Consider the following 17,353-nt stretch of genomic DNA (forward strand, 5'->3'; position numbering starts at 1 on the left):
GGTGAGGTCTGCACAATGTGGATGGACGGAACGGCAACAGACTATTTAAATATGGCTGGTGGGAAATTTTGCTGTATTTTTACCATAGTAAAAAATGAAAGAGTCTCCCTGGTGGCTTAGGGGTTAAGTCTCAGCGCTGTCACCACTAAGGCCTGAGTTCCACTCCTGGCCAGGGAGCTACCCACATGGCGCAGCAGACCCCTCCTGGCTCACCCGCTGCTCCCCTCAGCAGTGTACTTCAGTAGATCTGCCTGTTCTGCTCCCCACTCTGTTTCGGGTGAATCCTCTCACCCCCCCGCACCTCTGGCCTACACCCCAGTTCTTCTATGCATAAATCTGTTTTAAAAAGAAAAGGAGACAGAGCTAATAGCCTGTATCCTACCCTATTTTGAAGGGAAAATACCCAGGCGTTTGGAAGGAGGTGGAGACTGCCAGCTGGGGCTGTGGGACTCTGGAGCTTGGGGGGCTTCTGCTATCGGCCTGACATAATTTCGCACTGACCCTCCCCTGGGCATTACCAGGCTGTGCTGAGCCCTGGCGCCAGGGCACAGAGGTGGGAATTCGCGCTTGGCAGGCAGTCTCTTGAGTTCACAGCTGACCTGGCCGTGCTCTGTGCTGGAGGCATCTCAAACCTTATGCTGGTGAGATAAAAGATGCACCAAGGTTTGCTTTGATGCTACCACTGAAAGCTGCTGAGAGTAGGACACTGTCCCATGACGACTGCCAGCCCTCACTGAGCACTTGCTCTGAGTGCCAGGCGTTTGGGTGAGGCCGGAATGATTGTGACCCCACTTTGCAGACCGGCAGATGGAGGAGCAAAGAGGAGCAGGAACTTGCCTGAGGTGGTGCAGCTGGTGAGTGGCAAAGCTGAAATCCACCCCAGCTGCAGGACCCCAGCTGATGCCTGTACCCCCTCCCAGCACCCCCGCTCTCCAAGGCTCAGTGCTGGAGCCCCGCCCCCTCTTCAAGGTCAAGGACTCCTCTTTCTGGTACCTTCACATCCACTGCAGCAAGTAAAAGGAACAGGCCTGATTTTCTGTTAGTAAAGTAGAATAACATTTATTTTATTTTTTTAAATTTTTATTATACATGCTGTGTGCATGGAAAATCAAGACCTTTGGAGGAACTCAGATTACATATAAATCACGTTCAGCTGGGCTGGCGACCAGTCAGGACAGCATGGAAACAGTTAAGCTGAAGCTTTCTTCTCCTTATAGGTTGCCATCATTTTCTTGATTTCCGCAATAGCTTTCCCTGGATTCAGCCCCTTGAGAAAAGCAGAGAATCAATACCAAGTAACAAGTGACACTGAACAGGGAGAGGTGCCCACGACCATGGGCTTGCAACTCCTTCCCCCGCTGGTACCGTCAAGGCAAGGGAATCATCCCGCCTGCACTTCATGTTTTTAAAGAGACCCTGACTTTTCTTTTTCTGACCATGTGGCTCTGACAAGCCTGCCAGCTGACGGGGCCGGGCCTGGCCCGACCCCAGGCAGTCACTCCCTGGCTCGCCACCCACTCTGGTGTGGGCGCCGTGGAAAGCTGAACTGGGTCGTGACATTCCCTGGAGGAATCTGAGCTGGGAAAGGCTGATGGGGCAGGCAGAAGGTAGAAGCTAAAGGTCAAGGTGAACCAAGAAAACAGGAAGCATAAGCAGGAGACTGAAAGCTAAGAAGCAGGAGCTCTGAGACAGGCACGGGACCAGGTGAGCAGTGGACAGCCGAGGAGGGAATCGCATCCCCTCAGCGGCCGACGTCCTGCGGCTCTCCTCGCGCTGCTACGGAGTCAGGCCGAGCAGGTTCTGGTCAGGGACTCCCTCGGCAGACACCCTCAACACGTGTTCCTAGTAAGCGGCCCTTGCTCCATGCTGACTTGACAGCCCCTCTGGACCCTCTCCGTGGTGAGAGACCTGGGTTGCTCTGTCAACCGCGTGCGCTTGTGACACGTTAGCTCCAGGGCAAGCTGAGGGCCGCCCGCGCCCTACCTTGGGGCAGGTCCTCGTGCAGTTCATGATGGTGTGGCAGCGGTACAGCGAGAACGGGTCCTGCAGCTTGGCCAGGCGCTCCTCCGTGAACTCGTCTCTGGAGTCGATCATCCAACGATAGGCCTAGGAAAAGGGCCGGATCAGCTGAGCTGTCACCCTACTGTTAGCCCTGCCCTGGTTCTCCGCTGCGTGTGCAGAAGGGTGCCCCCTCAGCTCGGAGGCCCTGTCTCCGCTCTCTTTGATTCTTGCCACCCTTTAGGGAAAGGCTCCCGACTCTCCCATCACTCCTCTGGATTAATGATCCCCACAAACCTCTGAATGTCACTGCACCTGGAGCTCTGGCCCTACAGAAGGCTTGGAGCTCTGGCCCTCTGTATCCCGCCAGGCCCCGAATTCCTCATGTTGCTCATCGGCCTCTTCCTTGCGGACCAGGGAAGGTAGGGCCTGTGGCATGTGACCTTCCCCTGTCTTAGCACCCAGCCACTGTCTTTGAGCAAACAGGCGACTTAATAGATGTCTAGAGATAAACATTTGTTCCATCGATTGACAACTTTTTAAGTCTGTCCATCCTGGAAGCCCGAGGTCAGCCAGCTGAAAATGGACTGAACTCATGACCACTGGGCTGCCCCCCAACACGCCTCCCTATTTAATTTTTAACATGGCCAGGAATCAATCTGCTAGCTGGTTCCACAATGACATCGCTTCTCTTTTTGTGGGAAAATGAGAAACGAGAAGTTTGGTTTTTTTTTTTTGAGTTGCTTAAAAATCTGAAAAAAACCTCACCACAATCTGAGAAGCAAAAGCTTTCTGGGAACAAAATGATTTTCTTTGCCGTGAAAAGGGTGAAAGGCAACAGAAAGAATATTCCTTTCTTTCTAGGCGACACCTACTAAGGCCAGGACTCTAAGCTTTCATTAGCCTGGAAACAATTCCCAGGCTTGCAGGGGGTGGTTGCCCCTCAAAGAAATTTCTCTCTCCCCTGCCTGCACATTAAAAACCCTGTGTGGTCAATGGAGAGCCCCCTGATGGGCGGCAGCAGGGGAGGAGGTAAGAGCCAGTACAGGGAATGCCTCTAAAGATGTGCAAGGCGCGGGCTGCCAAGAAGCACACCCCCAGTCCTCGGGAGCCCCTCAGATGAAGCCCCTGACTGAGTGGAAGGCAAGTGAAGACAGAGCCGCCAGTTACCCCGTGGGTCACAGCTGTGGGTGAAGGCGCCCCTCAGAAGGTCTGCTTTCCTATATACTGTCCTCTTGATTTCCGGATGGTTGAGTTTTAAATTTTCTTAAAGCAATTAAGGAACAACTTACCTGCATGAGAACTGCGGGTCCCAGATACTTGTCTCCATTCCACCAGTAGCTGGGGCAGCTGGTGCTGCAGCAGGCACAGAGAATGCACTCGTAGAGCCCGTCCTGTGCGGGGAGAGAGAGGGATCATGAGCGCGGGGCAGGAGAGACTGTCACGTCCTGCGCTGAGCAGATGTGATGTTTGGGTCAGTGTGTGGACGGAGTCCCTGTTTGCTCAAGTTTGTTGGCAAAATCCTAGGGGTAGTTTGCAGAAGTGTATCAGATTTGTAAAAGGATCTTGAAATTGAAATGTCAACACTTGCTGGATTAGCGCCCATGGTTCTTAAGTCTAAGTAGATGTGCTTTTCCGTTAATAAACAATAACCCCTCACTTATCTAAGAAAAATATTTTTTTTCAAACTTAAGTGTGGAAAAAGAAACTGGTATTACCATCTGAATGTAGTCGAGGGGAAATTCAAAGGCCCTGGGTGCCGAGGCATCTAACAGTCTGCACACCTGCTCCTGCCTGGGCAGCGGAGGAGACCTCAGGTTTCCAAAGGAAGCTTCGACCTCGCCCTGAATGTGAGCCAACACGCCCCACGTGCTTCACTGACCTCCCCTCCTTTGATCATCACCATCGTCCTATGGTGTGGCAAGAGTCCCATTTTTTCAGGGGAGGGACTGAGGCTCAGAGAGGTTAGGACATTTGTCTAGGGTCCCACAGCTGGAGCAGCAGAGCCGGATGGACCCCCAGGCAGGCTGAGTCTGGAATCCCTGTTCAACACCTGCCGCTCTGACTCAATCCAGGCAAGCGGTTCAACCAAACTGGACGTTCTGATCTTGGGAGTAGAAACTGATGAAAAGCCTCAGAAGAGAGGGTACGCTGCCGTCTGAAGTGACAGCTGATATTATATGACACTGAGTTTGTGGCCATGACTGTAACCAGCCGTCCTCAAGAGAGTCTATGTTCTGCTCCGGCAGCTGGAAGGGGTGTAAACCGGCTCCACTGTCTAGAACACTTACAGTCACAGGATTAAGAGCCTTAGTGACAGTCATATTTTAGTCTGCTAACAGAAACATCTGTAACAGGAAATTAATTAGGACTTTTGGGATAGAACCAGCAGGATAAAGGAGTTTAGCTTATTCGTGAAAAAACTGGACGGGCTCTCACTGTTCACCAACAGAGGCGAGAGGAGGGTAGACGATGCCAGGGCCCCGCCCGAGCGGGAGGAAACAAGGCTCGAGCTGATGCCGAGGAGCAACTCTCCACAGAGGAAAACGCTCCCAGTAACACGAGGGAGCAAGCAGGACGTGAGAGCGTGTTTATACTCACACCCCAGCGACAGGAACATGTCAGGCAACATACACAAGAAAAACCAAGGTTGTTGCCAATAGTTCTCTTTGGGAGGTGGAATAACTGATGATTAAAAAAATCCTCTATTTTCCAAGGATCTGCAGTGAACATTAGGGCTTTTAAACCACGAAGAGTGTGCTCAGCATGCGAGCAAGCTACGGAAGCGGAAAAAGCTAAATAAATGTGTGGCATCTAAGTGAGTACATTTTGGATATCTAGAACACATGCTCGGGGAGCCCTTCAGTTCACACCCAGGAGACACCACTAGTGTCAAGCTGCCTCCAGGGAATGAGAGGGAGCACGTAGGCCAGAGGGCCAGTTTCTCCTTGGGCCCTGGGGAGTCTGACATGGGGACAGCACTTTGTCCTGAGAACAAGGAACTCTTGAGAGCAGTGCGCTGCTTCCCCCGACTGACATCATCGTCCCCCTGGGCGCACGCTGGACGTTCTCACGAGGGTTGTTTTAGGGGAAAGAGGAGCGGGCTAAATAGCTCCCTATTCAGAGCATTCATTTACACAGCTAGTATTTACTGATAACACATGCCTGGGCCTAGGGATGCAGCAAGGAGTATACAGCTGCCCCCGCGTGGGGCTGGCCTGGCAGTGACACTCTCAGGGTCGGTGCCCGTGAATAGCACGTGTCCGGATCCCGTGCAGGCCGGAGATGGGACCCCTTTCCATCTGGTCTCCTTCCTCCTCCTGTCCCCAAGGACACTAAGTGTGCAGGGAGTGAGTGTGCCAATCAGAGATAGCTTAGAGGCGGTAAAAGTAGTATAAAAGGAGACTAAAATTTGATACTAACTCATGAGTTACAGCTTGTATGCAAAAACAGCCACTCCAAGGGCGCGAGAAGGCTGGTGCCAACTCCCCATGCCATCACTAGGCCGCGGTGTCAGGAAGCACACAGGGCTCTGTCCCAGCTTTGCCATAACTGCTTCATGCCCAGCTGTAAAGTGGGTGGGGCAGCGGGACTACAAATGGCCAGCGTGTGTCCAAGGGCAGTGTTCAAGTCTGCCCAGCGTTCAAGGGCAACTCTGATTGTCTGTGCCCTTTGAACGGTGGGACAGTGCAGCCTCTCACCACACAGCGACATCACTGCAGCGGTCCTGACACAGTCTAGGGGCGCAGGGGCCGCGCCTTCTTGGTCTGTGTGACGCACTGTTACCGCTCACACTACGGCAAACTCGTCTGGCAAAGCATTTCTCAGAATGTGCTCCTGTCACTAGGCGACACATGACTACTGGTTTCTTTGGAAAAGGACCAACAGCTGGCAACATGGGGACACTGCAGAGCACTCCAGGACTTCGGTCCACACCAGGCCCTTTGTGGCTCACACTACCCACCTGGCCCTCTGAGAACGTGTCTCACCCTGGAGAGAGGTTTCTTCCCAGGGGACACTGTATGATCTGCATTATCTCAGGCTACTTCCCTGCCCTCCTGCCACTCCCAGTCACATTTCCTGGCAAGCAGCTTTGCAATGAAATTCCTCAAATCAAGACGCTACAAGGGACCACTGACCAGTTTCTCACGATCCTCGATGGACTGCAGATACTGCTGTTTGCCCTCCTGGGACTCATCCTTCTTCTTCAAGTAAGGCTCAATGGATTTGTACTGAGCGTAGAAGTTGTTTAAGTCCTGAGGTTGGGAGACGAGGAGGAGAAGGGTCAGACTCCACCATCACCCCCGAGTGGGCTTATTTATCCCATTTCTGGGACACAGCCTACTTTTCTGCCCTTTGACAGACAGGAGTCACTCATTGGCACTGCAGGGACATGTGGAAGGATTACAAAAGAAGAAAAGCTCAGTGCTAAGGATGGCTGGGGAATCTCTCCATGCACATGAGAAACTCTTCAATCCCACACACCTTTCTCCCACTTGCCCTGGAAAACACCCTGAAACACAGGGGGGCAGAGAACATCACAACTGATGCTTTCCCTATTGGTATTTTCCACATAATTCTTTGTAGTTCTGGCCAAACTCTTCATTTGTGGGACTGGTCCAACTCTAAAACTGCTATTCCCAAACAGTCCTCACCAAATGACTGGTAGATGATTTTCCAGGCGTGTTATCTCCGCCATTCAAATTCCTTAATTAAAGTCAGACAGAAAAAAGCCCCCCTAGAGAACAGCACAAAATGCGCGCCCTACCTCCCTGCAAGAGGCAAAGGGGGAAAGAGATGCAGAAACTCACAGGGACAAGGTCCTTAATCACATACATATGAGGAAGAGGGTAGATTTTGGAGACTTTGTTGAGGTTGGTGTCAATCCTTCGGGTGCAAGCCAGAGTGTTGCCTCCGTTGATGTTCATTGCACAAGAGCCGCAGATACCTGCGCGAGAAACACAGTCATGTCCTCCCCAGATACAGGGGTCAGTGCTGCCTCGGAGTCTGCGCTGGACTGTCGTCCTCTCCCGGGAGGACAACGAGCGCGCCGAGGGTAAGGGGTCCTGCTGTCTTCCCCGCTTTCCTCCTTCCTGCCTACAAAGTAGGTCCAATGGCCGCAGCTCTAAGATCCATTCTGTGATCATGACACAACCTTGAGGTTGGAAGCCACTTGCTAGGGACGGCACTGGAGAACAGAAGCAGCCTGGCACTACGGGCACACTGGACTTCCAGTCCTAGTGCCACATCTCAGGTATTTTGGGAGAAAAGTCAACCTCTGCTTTTCAGAAGACATTGCTACTTGAATGCAAACCCTGACCAAGTATAAAACCCCAAAACAAACCCATGCTGTCTTGGCCATCTCAAGGTTGAGGGCCCAAATACAGATGATCCAGCGAGTTTGCCACAAAACCAGCAGCACAGAGGTTGCTCTGGAATATGAAACCCATAAGCTGTCTGAGCACTGACTTCTAGAAGAAAGAACTTATGGGAAACCAAGTCAAGCAAAAAGAAAGTGCTGGTCAAGAACCCAAATGAGCAATTTCCTATCCTGGACCGATCTCCGGTATATGGAGATGTCCTAAGTATTTCCGAGTTTGATAATGTCAAACTAATTAAACCCCAAATTCATGTCTCTGAAGCTGTTGCTGGTAATCATCAGGCCAGAGACATGTGAAACCTGACCTGTTTTATCACTTTTATAAGACTATACTCTCCCTCTCTTGTAAATATTAACCAGAGTTGTAAGACAACACCAAGATCTGTCTTTAGCAATTACTCCTAAAGTCCCCCGAGAAAGTAAATATTATTATCAGTGTATTTACGTCTGCCAGTCATCCTACCGGAGCAGAACAATATGCTTTTATAAGAAATGGTATATAGTTTAAAAGATAAATAAATTAAATCTTTTCTTAAAAAGGCTCCCCTGACAATTAGTCTAGATGGGTCACACCTCATGTATTTGGCTCTGAAAGGGCCTTAGGAGGAACGATTTCTGAAAAGCATCCTTTTTCTCTGACTTACATGGGGATGGGTGGGGTTTAATTACAGCGGAGTGTTCCCTGGACAGCAGGACTCAGCCAAACTATCATAATATTTGCAGCATCACTACATTAAATCCAATCCTGTCAGGTTAGCTGAGTCAACAGATGTCTTAGAAGCAGAGCTTTAAAAGCTTGAAATATACAGCAGAACAAAGATAACAAACGATGGGGCAACATATAGTGGAGGATTATTATGGAAGGTTATTTGCATTATCTACGTCCTTCTGAAGCCCCTTAACTTCCCTGGGCCTCGGTTTCTTCATCTGCACGTCAACAGTAAGTAACAGCACTGGATATACAGTGGACAGAGCCTGGAAGACAGTCTGTTTCATCCTGTGGGGTTTCCACTACATCTAAGTGCCACTTGAGTGGTTAATTTTCTTTAAACCAACACATTTTTACTTAAATTCGCATTAAAAAACCACAGGGACTGCCAAATGCAGTAACCGCGAGTTAGAAAACCACACGAGGAAAGCAGACTGAGAAAGCAGAACTTGAAACACAGCTCAAATTCCTGGGACATTTACCCACAAAAAGACACTGATGAGCTGGGTCACCTGGCAGAGCGCTGCAGCTGTTCCCCAGGTATGAGCTGTGGACAGCTCAGGCCTCTTTTGGACACCAGAGCAAAAGTCTAGAGCCTGACAATGAAGGGAATGCTACCTTCTCTGCATGATCTTCGGAAGGTCAAGGTAGAATCCATTTCATTCTTAATCTTGATTAAAGCATCCAACACCATAGGGCCACACCTGACAAAACAAACAAACCAACAAATAAACACACTGGTATTATGTCAAGTTTAACTTCCTTACACTTTGTCACAGTAACTGGGGCATCTTTTTACAATAGCTGCTCTTATCTGCTTGGTCTTTTCAGGTCACAGTCAGAATTTTTTCCAGTTTTATTTCTGCCCCTTCTTACACATTTAAAGTGCAGCAGAGGGCCTCCCCGGTGGCGCAGCAGTTGAGCGCTGGGTTGCGAAGCTGCCCGCAGCCTCTGCAGCGCTGGTTCGATCCCCGGCTGCTCCCCGGCCACCAGAGGAGGGTCCCACATGGCGCGCAGACCTCTCCTGCCGCCCGCTGCTACCCTCAGCAGTGTACTTCGGTCCTTCACCTGCTCTGCTCCCCGCTCTGGCTCTGGTGAATTCTCTCACCCTCCCGTGTTTCTGACAGTACCAGTGCTTGTATAAATAAATAAATCTTTAAAAAAAGAAAAAAAAAAGTGCAGCAGAATTCCCCTTTGATGGCCACACTGCATACCCCCTTTGAGTCTGGCTATGCTGTTTATTCCCTGGCATTTCCTGGGTTTTTAACCTCTCCATACTACCAGTGCCTGCCCTCAGGTAAAAACATGTAAGAGGTTCATTTACCCTGTGACACCCCCTTCTCCCAAGTGTCAGCTCCCTTTCCAGGGTCTGCCTGCATTGGGCATTCTTAGTACCTTCAGGTAGTTGCTCCTTGTGACAGAGGTGACCACCGAGAAGAGCTGCTCTGCCATTTCTAGAAGTGACCATAACCATTCTTTATGCTCTTAAAATCATTAATTATGAAAATATAGTTATGAATTTACCTTTTCCAGTTTTGTCAGATTCTCTAAGTTTTCATTTTTTGACAATAGTTCTATTTATTCCTTGATTATTTAAGAGAGTATCTTTTAATTTTCTTTCTTTTTTTAAAATACTTATTCATTTATACAAGCACTGGGTACAGTCAGAAGCGCAGGAGGGTAAGAGAATTCCTCAGAGCCAAAGTGGGGAACAGAACAGGCAGACTGACGAAGTACACTGCTGAGGGGAGCAGCGGGCGCGGCAGGAGAGGTCTGCATGCCATGTGGGACCCTCGCCGGCGGCCGGGTATCGAACCGGCACTGCAGAAGCTGCAGGCAGCTTTGCAGCCCAGCGCTCAACTGCTGTGCCACCAGGGGAGGCCCTATCTTTTAATTTTCAAGTAGTTTTTTGTTTTAAATGAATTTTTAGTTTCATTGAAGATTCAGCCCACACATTTTCCTTTTCTTTGAATTTTACTAAGGATTCTGGTTGTGGGGCTATTAGATAATTTTGTCTATTTGAGGCCATTTATCAGATGAACTGTATCTCATTATTAGAACTTGCTTGAAACATAACAAAAAAGTATTTAAAACATTAGTAGTTTTCAAACATTTTTTGAGGGGGCCATGAGACTTGTTCAAAAGTAGTAAAATATTTATTTACAAATAAAAGACTAACACAGAACAGCTCTGGCTGTAGACTGGAGGGAGAGGGGTGGGGCAGTGAGAAGACAGAGCCTAGTTCACAGGTCCCTCTGTCCCCCTGGATACTTGTGAGAGAGGAGGGAAGACAGGGGTGAGAGGTACGCCAGGAAGGACTCCACCTGCTGTTGCTCTGGAGATGGGGTCAGAAGTCAGGAACACGACAGCTTCTAAAGGTTGGGAGTGGCCCTCAGCTTACAGCCAAATAGGGACCTTGCTCTTAATTCAATGAGAAGGACCTGAATTTTGCCAAAAGCCCAAAGGAATAGAAGATGGATTCTATCGTGAGTTTCCAGGAAGGAATTCAGCATGCTGACATCTTGGTTTTAGTCTGATGACAGACCTTTACTAGGCCTCTAAGCTAGTAAACTAGATAACTGACACACAGTACGGGTCACTTCTTAATATTTTAACCACACCCCTGTCTTTTCCTGTCACCACTCCAGCTGAGTTTATGTTGCTTCTTGTTATTACAGAATACAAAGGTGCAGATAGATAAAGCAAACATGAAAACAATCAGCCTCTGTAAGCTGGTAATATACTAAGTGACTTCAAATACTATGCATAAAACCAACACTTATCAGTATTCCTTGAAATCTGTCGGACTTTGATTTGAAGAAAGGAAAATAAGTTTACAAAAGTGATTCTCATTGGCATCATTTTTTGAGTCAGGTACCAAATTCTTTGTTTTAAAGAGAGATGATAAATTCTATCTTCTCTGAGTGACCTGTTTTTAACCCTACCAGGGATGTGAAAAGCAGGTCCCTGCATCAGATCAAAAGCTCACCCTCGTTTACCAAATTCCTGGCAGTCACAGAGATACTCACTTATTCAAATCAATTTCATAAGTTTGCATACGAGGTTTATCTCCACTCTTGTCTGGGTCCCATCGGTAGATGGCAAACTTCTTGATTCGAGGAGCTGTGGCTGCAGCTGTCTGGGTCCCTCGGCAGGCCTGATATTTAAAAAAATCACAAGAAAGAAAAACATTATTACAAATGCAAGTTAAATTCAATATCCAACAAACAATACTGAGCACCCATCACAGGCTATATGGTGCTGGGAGCTGAAAGAGCACTTTATTTTTTTAAAGATTTATTTGTACAAGAACTGGGGTACAGTCAGAGGCGCGGGGTGTGTGTGTGTGTGTGTGAGAGAGAGAATTCACCAGAGACAGAGCGGGGAGCAGAACAGGCAGATCGACAGAAACACACTGCTGAGGGGAGCAGCGGGCGAGACAGGAGAGGTCAGCCACGCCATGTGGGTTTCTCCCTGGCTGGCTGGGAATTGGACCCACGCTGCAGAGGCTGCAGACAGCTTCACAGTGCAGTGCTCAACCTGCTGCACCACCGGGGAGGCCCTAAGAGCACTTTAAAACAGACAAAACCACGGCCTCCCCGGTGGCGCAGGAGGTTGAGTGCTGCGCTGTGAAGCTGTCTAGCCTCTGTAGTGCGCGTTTGATTCCCGGCCAGCCAGGGAGCTACCCACACGGCGCGGCAGATCTCTCCTGTCTCACCCACTGTTCCCCTCAGCAGTGCTTTTGGTCAGTCTGCCTGTTCCGCTCCCCACTCTGTCTCTGGTGAAACCTCTCACCCTCCCACGCCTCTGGCCTGTACCCCAGCTCTTGTATAAATAAATAAATCCTCAAAAAAAAAAAAAAAAGACAAAGCCTTTGCCCTCAGAGAACCTGCTTTGTTGTGAGCAAGAGAGGAATGAAGTAGTCACAAAGTATAAAAGAGTTGGGTTGATGGGAAAGTACAGAGGGGTCTAGGAGAACACCGCAGAGATTTACACTAGTGGAAGAAGCCAGGCACTTTCATGAAGTGATGATTAAGCTGAAGTTTGACGTACAGGAATCAAGGGAAGCTGGAAGGGGTGACAGAAGCCAAGGGAAGGATATGTGTCGAGGCCTGGCTGGGAAGGGTATGGGACATCTGTGATGAACTGAGAAAGTCCAGGAGGCAGGGTGGCTTGAGCAAGAATGGAATGGCAGATGTGAGGAAGTCAACACAGACTTTTAAGTTTTGATTTTATTCTAAGAAAACCTTTTCATCAGGTGGGTGTCATAATCATTTTAATTTTAATAAATATGTCACTGGTTATGAAGACAGAATCGTCAAGTGACATTTGGGGAAAGCAAATGGGAAGTGATTAGAGTTGTCAAAACGAGATGCTAGTGTAACCCAGAATGTGTGACAATCTTCTGAGGACCCTGTGACCCAGTTAACTTGACACACAAAATTAGCCATCACAGTGAAGCAGGGTGTATTTTATGTCTCCCCGCATACCTTTTCCAGACCTTTCAAAGTAGCAGTCCAATCCATAGTTAGAAAAGACTGAAGGGCAAAAACTGAGCATTAGACTCATGAAAAGCTAAAAATGTAAGTATCAGTTTAGTATGAAAGAAGAAAACATGAAGAAAATGAAAGTGAAGATGAAAGCTATCATTTCTCCTTAGCACCAAGCTGGTTAAGATCATTAATAAAAGTCATTTCTACAAATCACACTTTTCACTTAGACCCCATTTGGTAAATGACAGGCATATTCTCAGGAAAGGCCGCCTGTGGTATCTGACAGGAAACAGAGGAAGTGAAAAGGAAAGGAAAAATTTCTGTTCAATACCTCCCATCATTTTGTTTTTGTTAAATTATAATTCAATGCAATAAACCTCAATGACTTTAATATATAATTTGGTGATTTCTGATAAAGTCGTGTTCTCCAGTGTTCCTTTTCAATCAGGGCCTTCTAAGGGTGTGAAGAGTGGTTTGTGACGAGCAAAGCAAATGATGTGTTATGAGACATCTATGGGGAGATTTTAAGAATGTAATTGGGTAGCCTTCTGAATGTGGAAATCAGGGGTGTGGTCTGGGCTGGGGACAGATTTGGGAGCTTTTGGCATATACAGGTAGATGGTATCTAAACCTCAAGGGAAAGTCTAGAAAGAAGAGGACTAAGGACTGGGCCCCAATGTGTAATGTTTGGGGCAATGAGATGAAATCAACAAAAAGGAGAGAGAACAGTCCGTATGTGAGGAGAGCCTGGTGGGGGGAATGTCCTGAAGTTTGGGGCGGGGAGGTGGTGTTTGAAGGAGGGAGTGTACAATAGCGACAAATGCTTCGGAGAGAAAAGCATCATGAGAACTGGGAACTGACCATGGGATTTAACAAAGGCAAAGTCGCTGGCAACCTGGATACAAGAAATTTCAGTGAAAAGTCTAGCTGAAATAGATTCTACAGAAAATGGGAGGTGGTGAATTTTGGACAGTGAGCCTAGCCATCTCTTGAGAAGTTTTCCTATAAAGATGAGTAGAGAAATGGATTGCTGGACACTTCACTTTTTAGGATGGGAAAAATCACATCATGCTTTTATGTGGCTGCTGCTGCTAACAGAAAAATAAATGGAGGGAGACAGAGGTTCCTGGAGAGCTACCCTTGAAGAAGCCATGGGATGGGAGGGAGCCAACCCCCCCACAGGAGCAGGGCGATGAGTAGAGATGGGCAGAAGCAGGGAAGGAGGTAAAAATTAGAAGTTTTTCTTCCTTGTTGCCTATTCAGCAATTTACTCTATAAACTCATGGTGGAGGAGAGCCCTTCAAAAGCACTGCTCCCCATCTACAAAACTAATGGAACACTCAAGACTGAGCACACCTTTCTATGAATCTTGGGCAGGATTAACTCCTTAGATTATAATCTAAGGAAGGAAGCAAGATTATCAATATCTGGACTGAGGAGGAGGAGAAGAGTGAATTCTGGATTTTGTCCTAGGCCACTTACTACTCTAGGAAAGCTTCCTTAAGGTTCAGGCTTGGAGCCAGAGAGAGCAGATCAAGACTGCGGTAGGAGAGAAAGGTGTGCGAATGCAGAGGAGGAAGACAAAGAGGTCTGAATAAACTTGAGAACAGGTGTGGGTTTGTTTATGAAACATGGTATTAGTTCAAATCAAGCTCTACGGGTTAGTAGCTAGCTGTGCATTCTGGAGCAAATTACTTAAACCTCTCAGATTCTAGTTCCTCTTTCATATATCAAAATCTACCTCTAAGATTAACTGGAAGGTTAAGCTTCAAATAGCCCTGCAAATAGTTGTTGCTTTTCAATTTTGGCAACATTATCATTTCTTATTATTCTGTAGGAATCCTAAGCCCTGTCAGTGCTGGAAACAATGATTCACAATTGAAAAAAGGAGGTCCCCGCCCTAAGGGAGTTCATAGTCTAGACAAAGCATTGAGGCAATACAGACACAAACAAGAGGAGACACTTTACAGTTAAATAAACAGGCAGAAATGTGGTTCAAACCATTGGCATAAAAGGAATTCAGAAGTGAAAGCCTATCATGTCCTAGAGTTCTAGAAACCCTACAAATAAGACATGAGGCTCACTGGATTCTTTTGAGGGTATGAATACAGTTTCCTACAAGGGCAGGGAGGGCCTCTTCTATTTTTCTGTTCTCAGGAGGCCCTACAGAGGCCTTGCCTGGAGTTACATTAAAACTGACCTATGAAATGAGTTTTCCTAGGATTCATTCTTGGAAGAATGCCCTGAGATTTAGAACTCACTCTCAGTGATGAGGATCTCACAACTTAACTACTTGCTCAGCAACTATGAAAGGAACTAGGAGACACAGTAATTATCAAGCATCAATTTAATGCTCTAAAGGACATTTAGCTGAAGGCTCTGGCCGGCAGTCCTGGTCTGCAGTCCTTTTCCTGCTTTTCAGAAAGACTATAAAATGATATTAACAGCATACTGAAAGAGCTAGGATTAGAGGACTGGTCATATGTACTGTTATGTGGCCAGAAAAGGCGCAGGAAGGGAAAAGGGAACATCTCTTGTACACCTACCGTGTGCCCAGATCTGTGCTAGGATTTTTTCCACTAGCCTGTTAAAAAAAACTGGGTTTAGATCTTGTGCCTACAATTTCTTGGCTGTGGTATTTTGAGCAAATAAAACGATTTTTTTCCTCCCTTGATGCCTGTTTCCAAATCTCAAAAAAAAAGAGGTAAGAATTCCTGCTTGCTCATCTTTCTTTTACAGGGGTTGTCACGGAGACCAGAGGAAAAAGACTTGAATGGGTTTTGTAATCCTTAGTCCCTTATGTAAGCAATGACAATTTTCCTTCCTTTTGTAAATCTGCCCATTTAGGATGCATATCAGAAGTGTGAGGTTTCCCTGACAACATAAGGGGCGTGGGGAAATGCATCGCTGTGCTCTGAATATAGATATACCGGCCGACCTATGTGACCAAGTTCATGCTCTGCGTGGTTGATATTACAACCTTCACAGAGAAGGACGCTGAGAGAATTGATCTTAAATCTTCTGATTTAAGAAACGCAGTCTTTCCCGCAGCCCCCGCAACTAGGGGAATGGTCCAGATCCTTCCAGCGACCGGGGGCATTTCCCTCCCTCTCTCCCCTCCTGCCCTGTCCCCAGCAATCCACCCGCTATTTCCTTACTAATCTGGTCCAGCCCGTCCATCCTGAGTCCTGAACCTTGCACCCGGAGGGGTGACCTCGCTTTCCAGGTCCCAGCCCCTCACACTCCCGGGGTCTGTCTTTTCTACGGGGGCGATGGTTTGGTGGCAGAAGGGAGGGCCAGGAGTCCAAATGTTTGGGTTCGAATTCGCTCCATCAGGCATTCGCTTGCCATGTGACCTTGGGCAATTCAAGTCTCCTCCTTGAACCTCTTCTTATCTCTAAGAAACGGTTTCTCCGCTTTGACCAACACACAGGCCGCGGCGAAGCGCAGGTAACTGACAGGTACATCGCGGCTCTGAAGCAGAGCACCGTGCGGAGGGCAGCGGGTCCTCCCGGCCCCGACGCCTTGCCCTGCGCTCCCTCAGCTCCTCCGAGGCCCCCTCAGCTCCAGGCCGTCTCCGTGACCTTCATGCCTGCTCTCGCCCCACTTCGGCCCCGGAGCTCACCTGGAGGCAGGCCCCGCCGAGTGTTGTCGCCGGAAACCGGCGCCTCAAGGAGATTCCGACCACCGCCGCCATCTTGACTTCTGACGTCGAGCCCCACCCCTAAGCCCCGAGGTCGCGCTCCGCTGGTGTCCCGTCGGGCACCGCGGCTCCGAGCCAGCGCTCACAGAGGACCCGCTAGCCGCGCAGGAGCCACCGAGTGGGAGGCGGCTTCCGGTTTCCCAAGTGGGAGGGAAGAGGGCGGGACAGCCAATGGGAGCGTGCGCAGCTGCAGCGAGCCACGCGCATGCTCAATAGGCTTCCCGCGTTTCTAAGGTGACCTTCCCAGGGGAAGGGGGCGGGGTCTGAGCGGGGGGGCGGAGAGAGCGCGCGAAGGGGCGGGGCCGTCGTTCTGAATCCTGAGCCGATTTAAACCCTGTCTTTGCTGAAAAATTGTCATGTCACTCTTCTCAGCGTCTAAGTGACTTTTTAAAAAAAGATTCATTTATGCATACAAGAGCTGGGGTTCAGGCCAGATGTGGAGGGTGAGAGGATTCACCAGAGACAGAGTGGGGAGCAGAACAGGCAGAACCACTGAAATCCACTGCTGAGGGGCGCAGCGTGCGAGACAGGCGAGGTCTGCCTCACCGTGTGGGTAGCTCCCTGGCCTGCCGGGGATCGAACTCGTGCTGCAGAGGCTGCGGATTGCTTCCTAGTGCAGTGCTTGACCCCTTGCCCCACCAGGGAGGCCCTGTCTTGGTGACTTTTGAAGTCAACCTTTATATCGAGCACAGTGCGATTTCCCCAAACTGTCCAGGTTTCAGCACCGAGAGGCCCGTGTAGCTGGAAATCCCTCGTTCCCCTGCAAATTCAGAGGGTTGGTGGACAAACAGGGTGGATTTCCAAGAGGAGGCGAAGGTGTCATTCATCCTTCATGCACTCAAAAATATGTATGGAGCGCTGCTCTGTGCTGGGCACGAGGATGCTCCACTGGGCGAGTCGTGCGGTGACTGCTCTCACTGCCTTTACCGTAAAGGGTAGCGGCCCCAAAATGAGGACACACTGTGCTTTAAAGTCAGGGAGAGAAGGGCACCCAGTCTCCGGGGCTTAGTTAGCCATTAGCCTCAGAAACCAATTCTCCAACACCTACAGTGTGCCAAACTATGATTCAT

The 17,353-nt window shown here is 48.8% G+C and overlaps 1 protein-coding gene across 1 annotated transcript; it reads right to left on the reverse strand.

Annotated features, from left to right (window-relative positions):
- Positions 1 to 1,059: 1,059 nt before the first annotated feature.
- Positions 1,060 to 16,277, reverse strand: SDHB (succinate dehydrogenase complex iron sulfur subunit B; the record flags this gene model as incomplete). Its single annotated transcript, XM_084243710.1, has 8 exons — positions 1,060 to 1,267; positions 1,984 to 2,106; positions 3,291 to 3,392; positions 6,138 to 6,254; positions 6,810 to 6,946; positions 8,706 to 8,791; positions 11,117 to 11,244; positions 16,206 to 16,277. 8 exons carry the CDS (start codon positions 16,275 to 16,277, stop codon positions 1,190 to 1,192), a joined length of 843 nt encoding a protein of 280 aa, XP_084099836.1. The 3' UTR covers positions 1,060 to 1,189.
- Positions 16,278 to 17,353: the final 1,076 nt, after the last annotated feature.

The sequence above is a fragment of the Talpa europaea genome, assembly GCF_964194135.1.
Source record: "Talpa europaea genome assembly, chromosome: 9".
Lineage (NCBI taxonomy): Eukaryota > Metazoa > Chordata > Mammalia > Eulipotyphla > Talpidae > Talpa > Talpa europaea.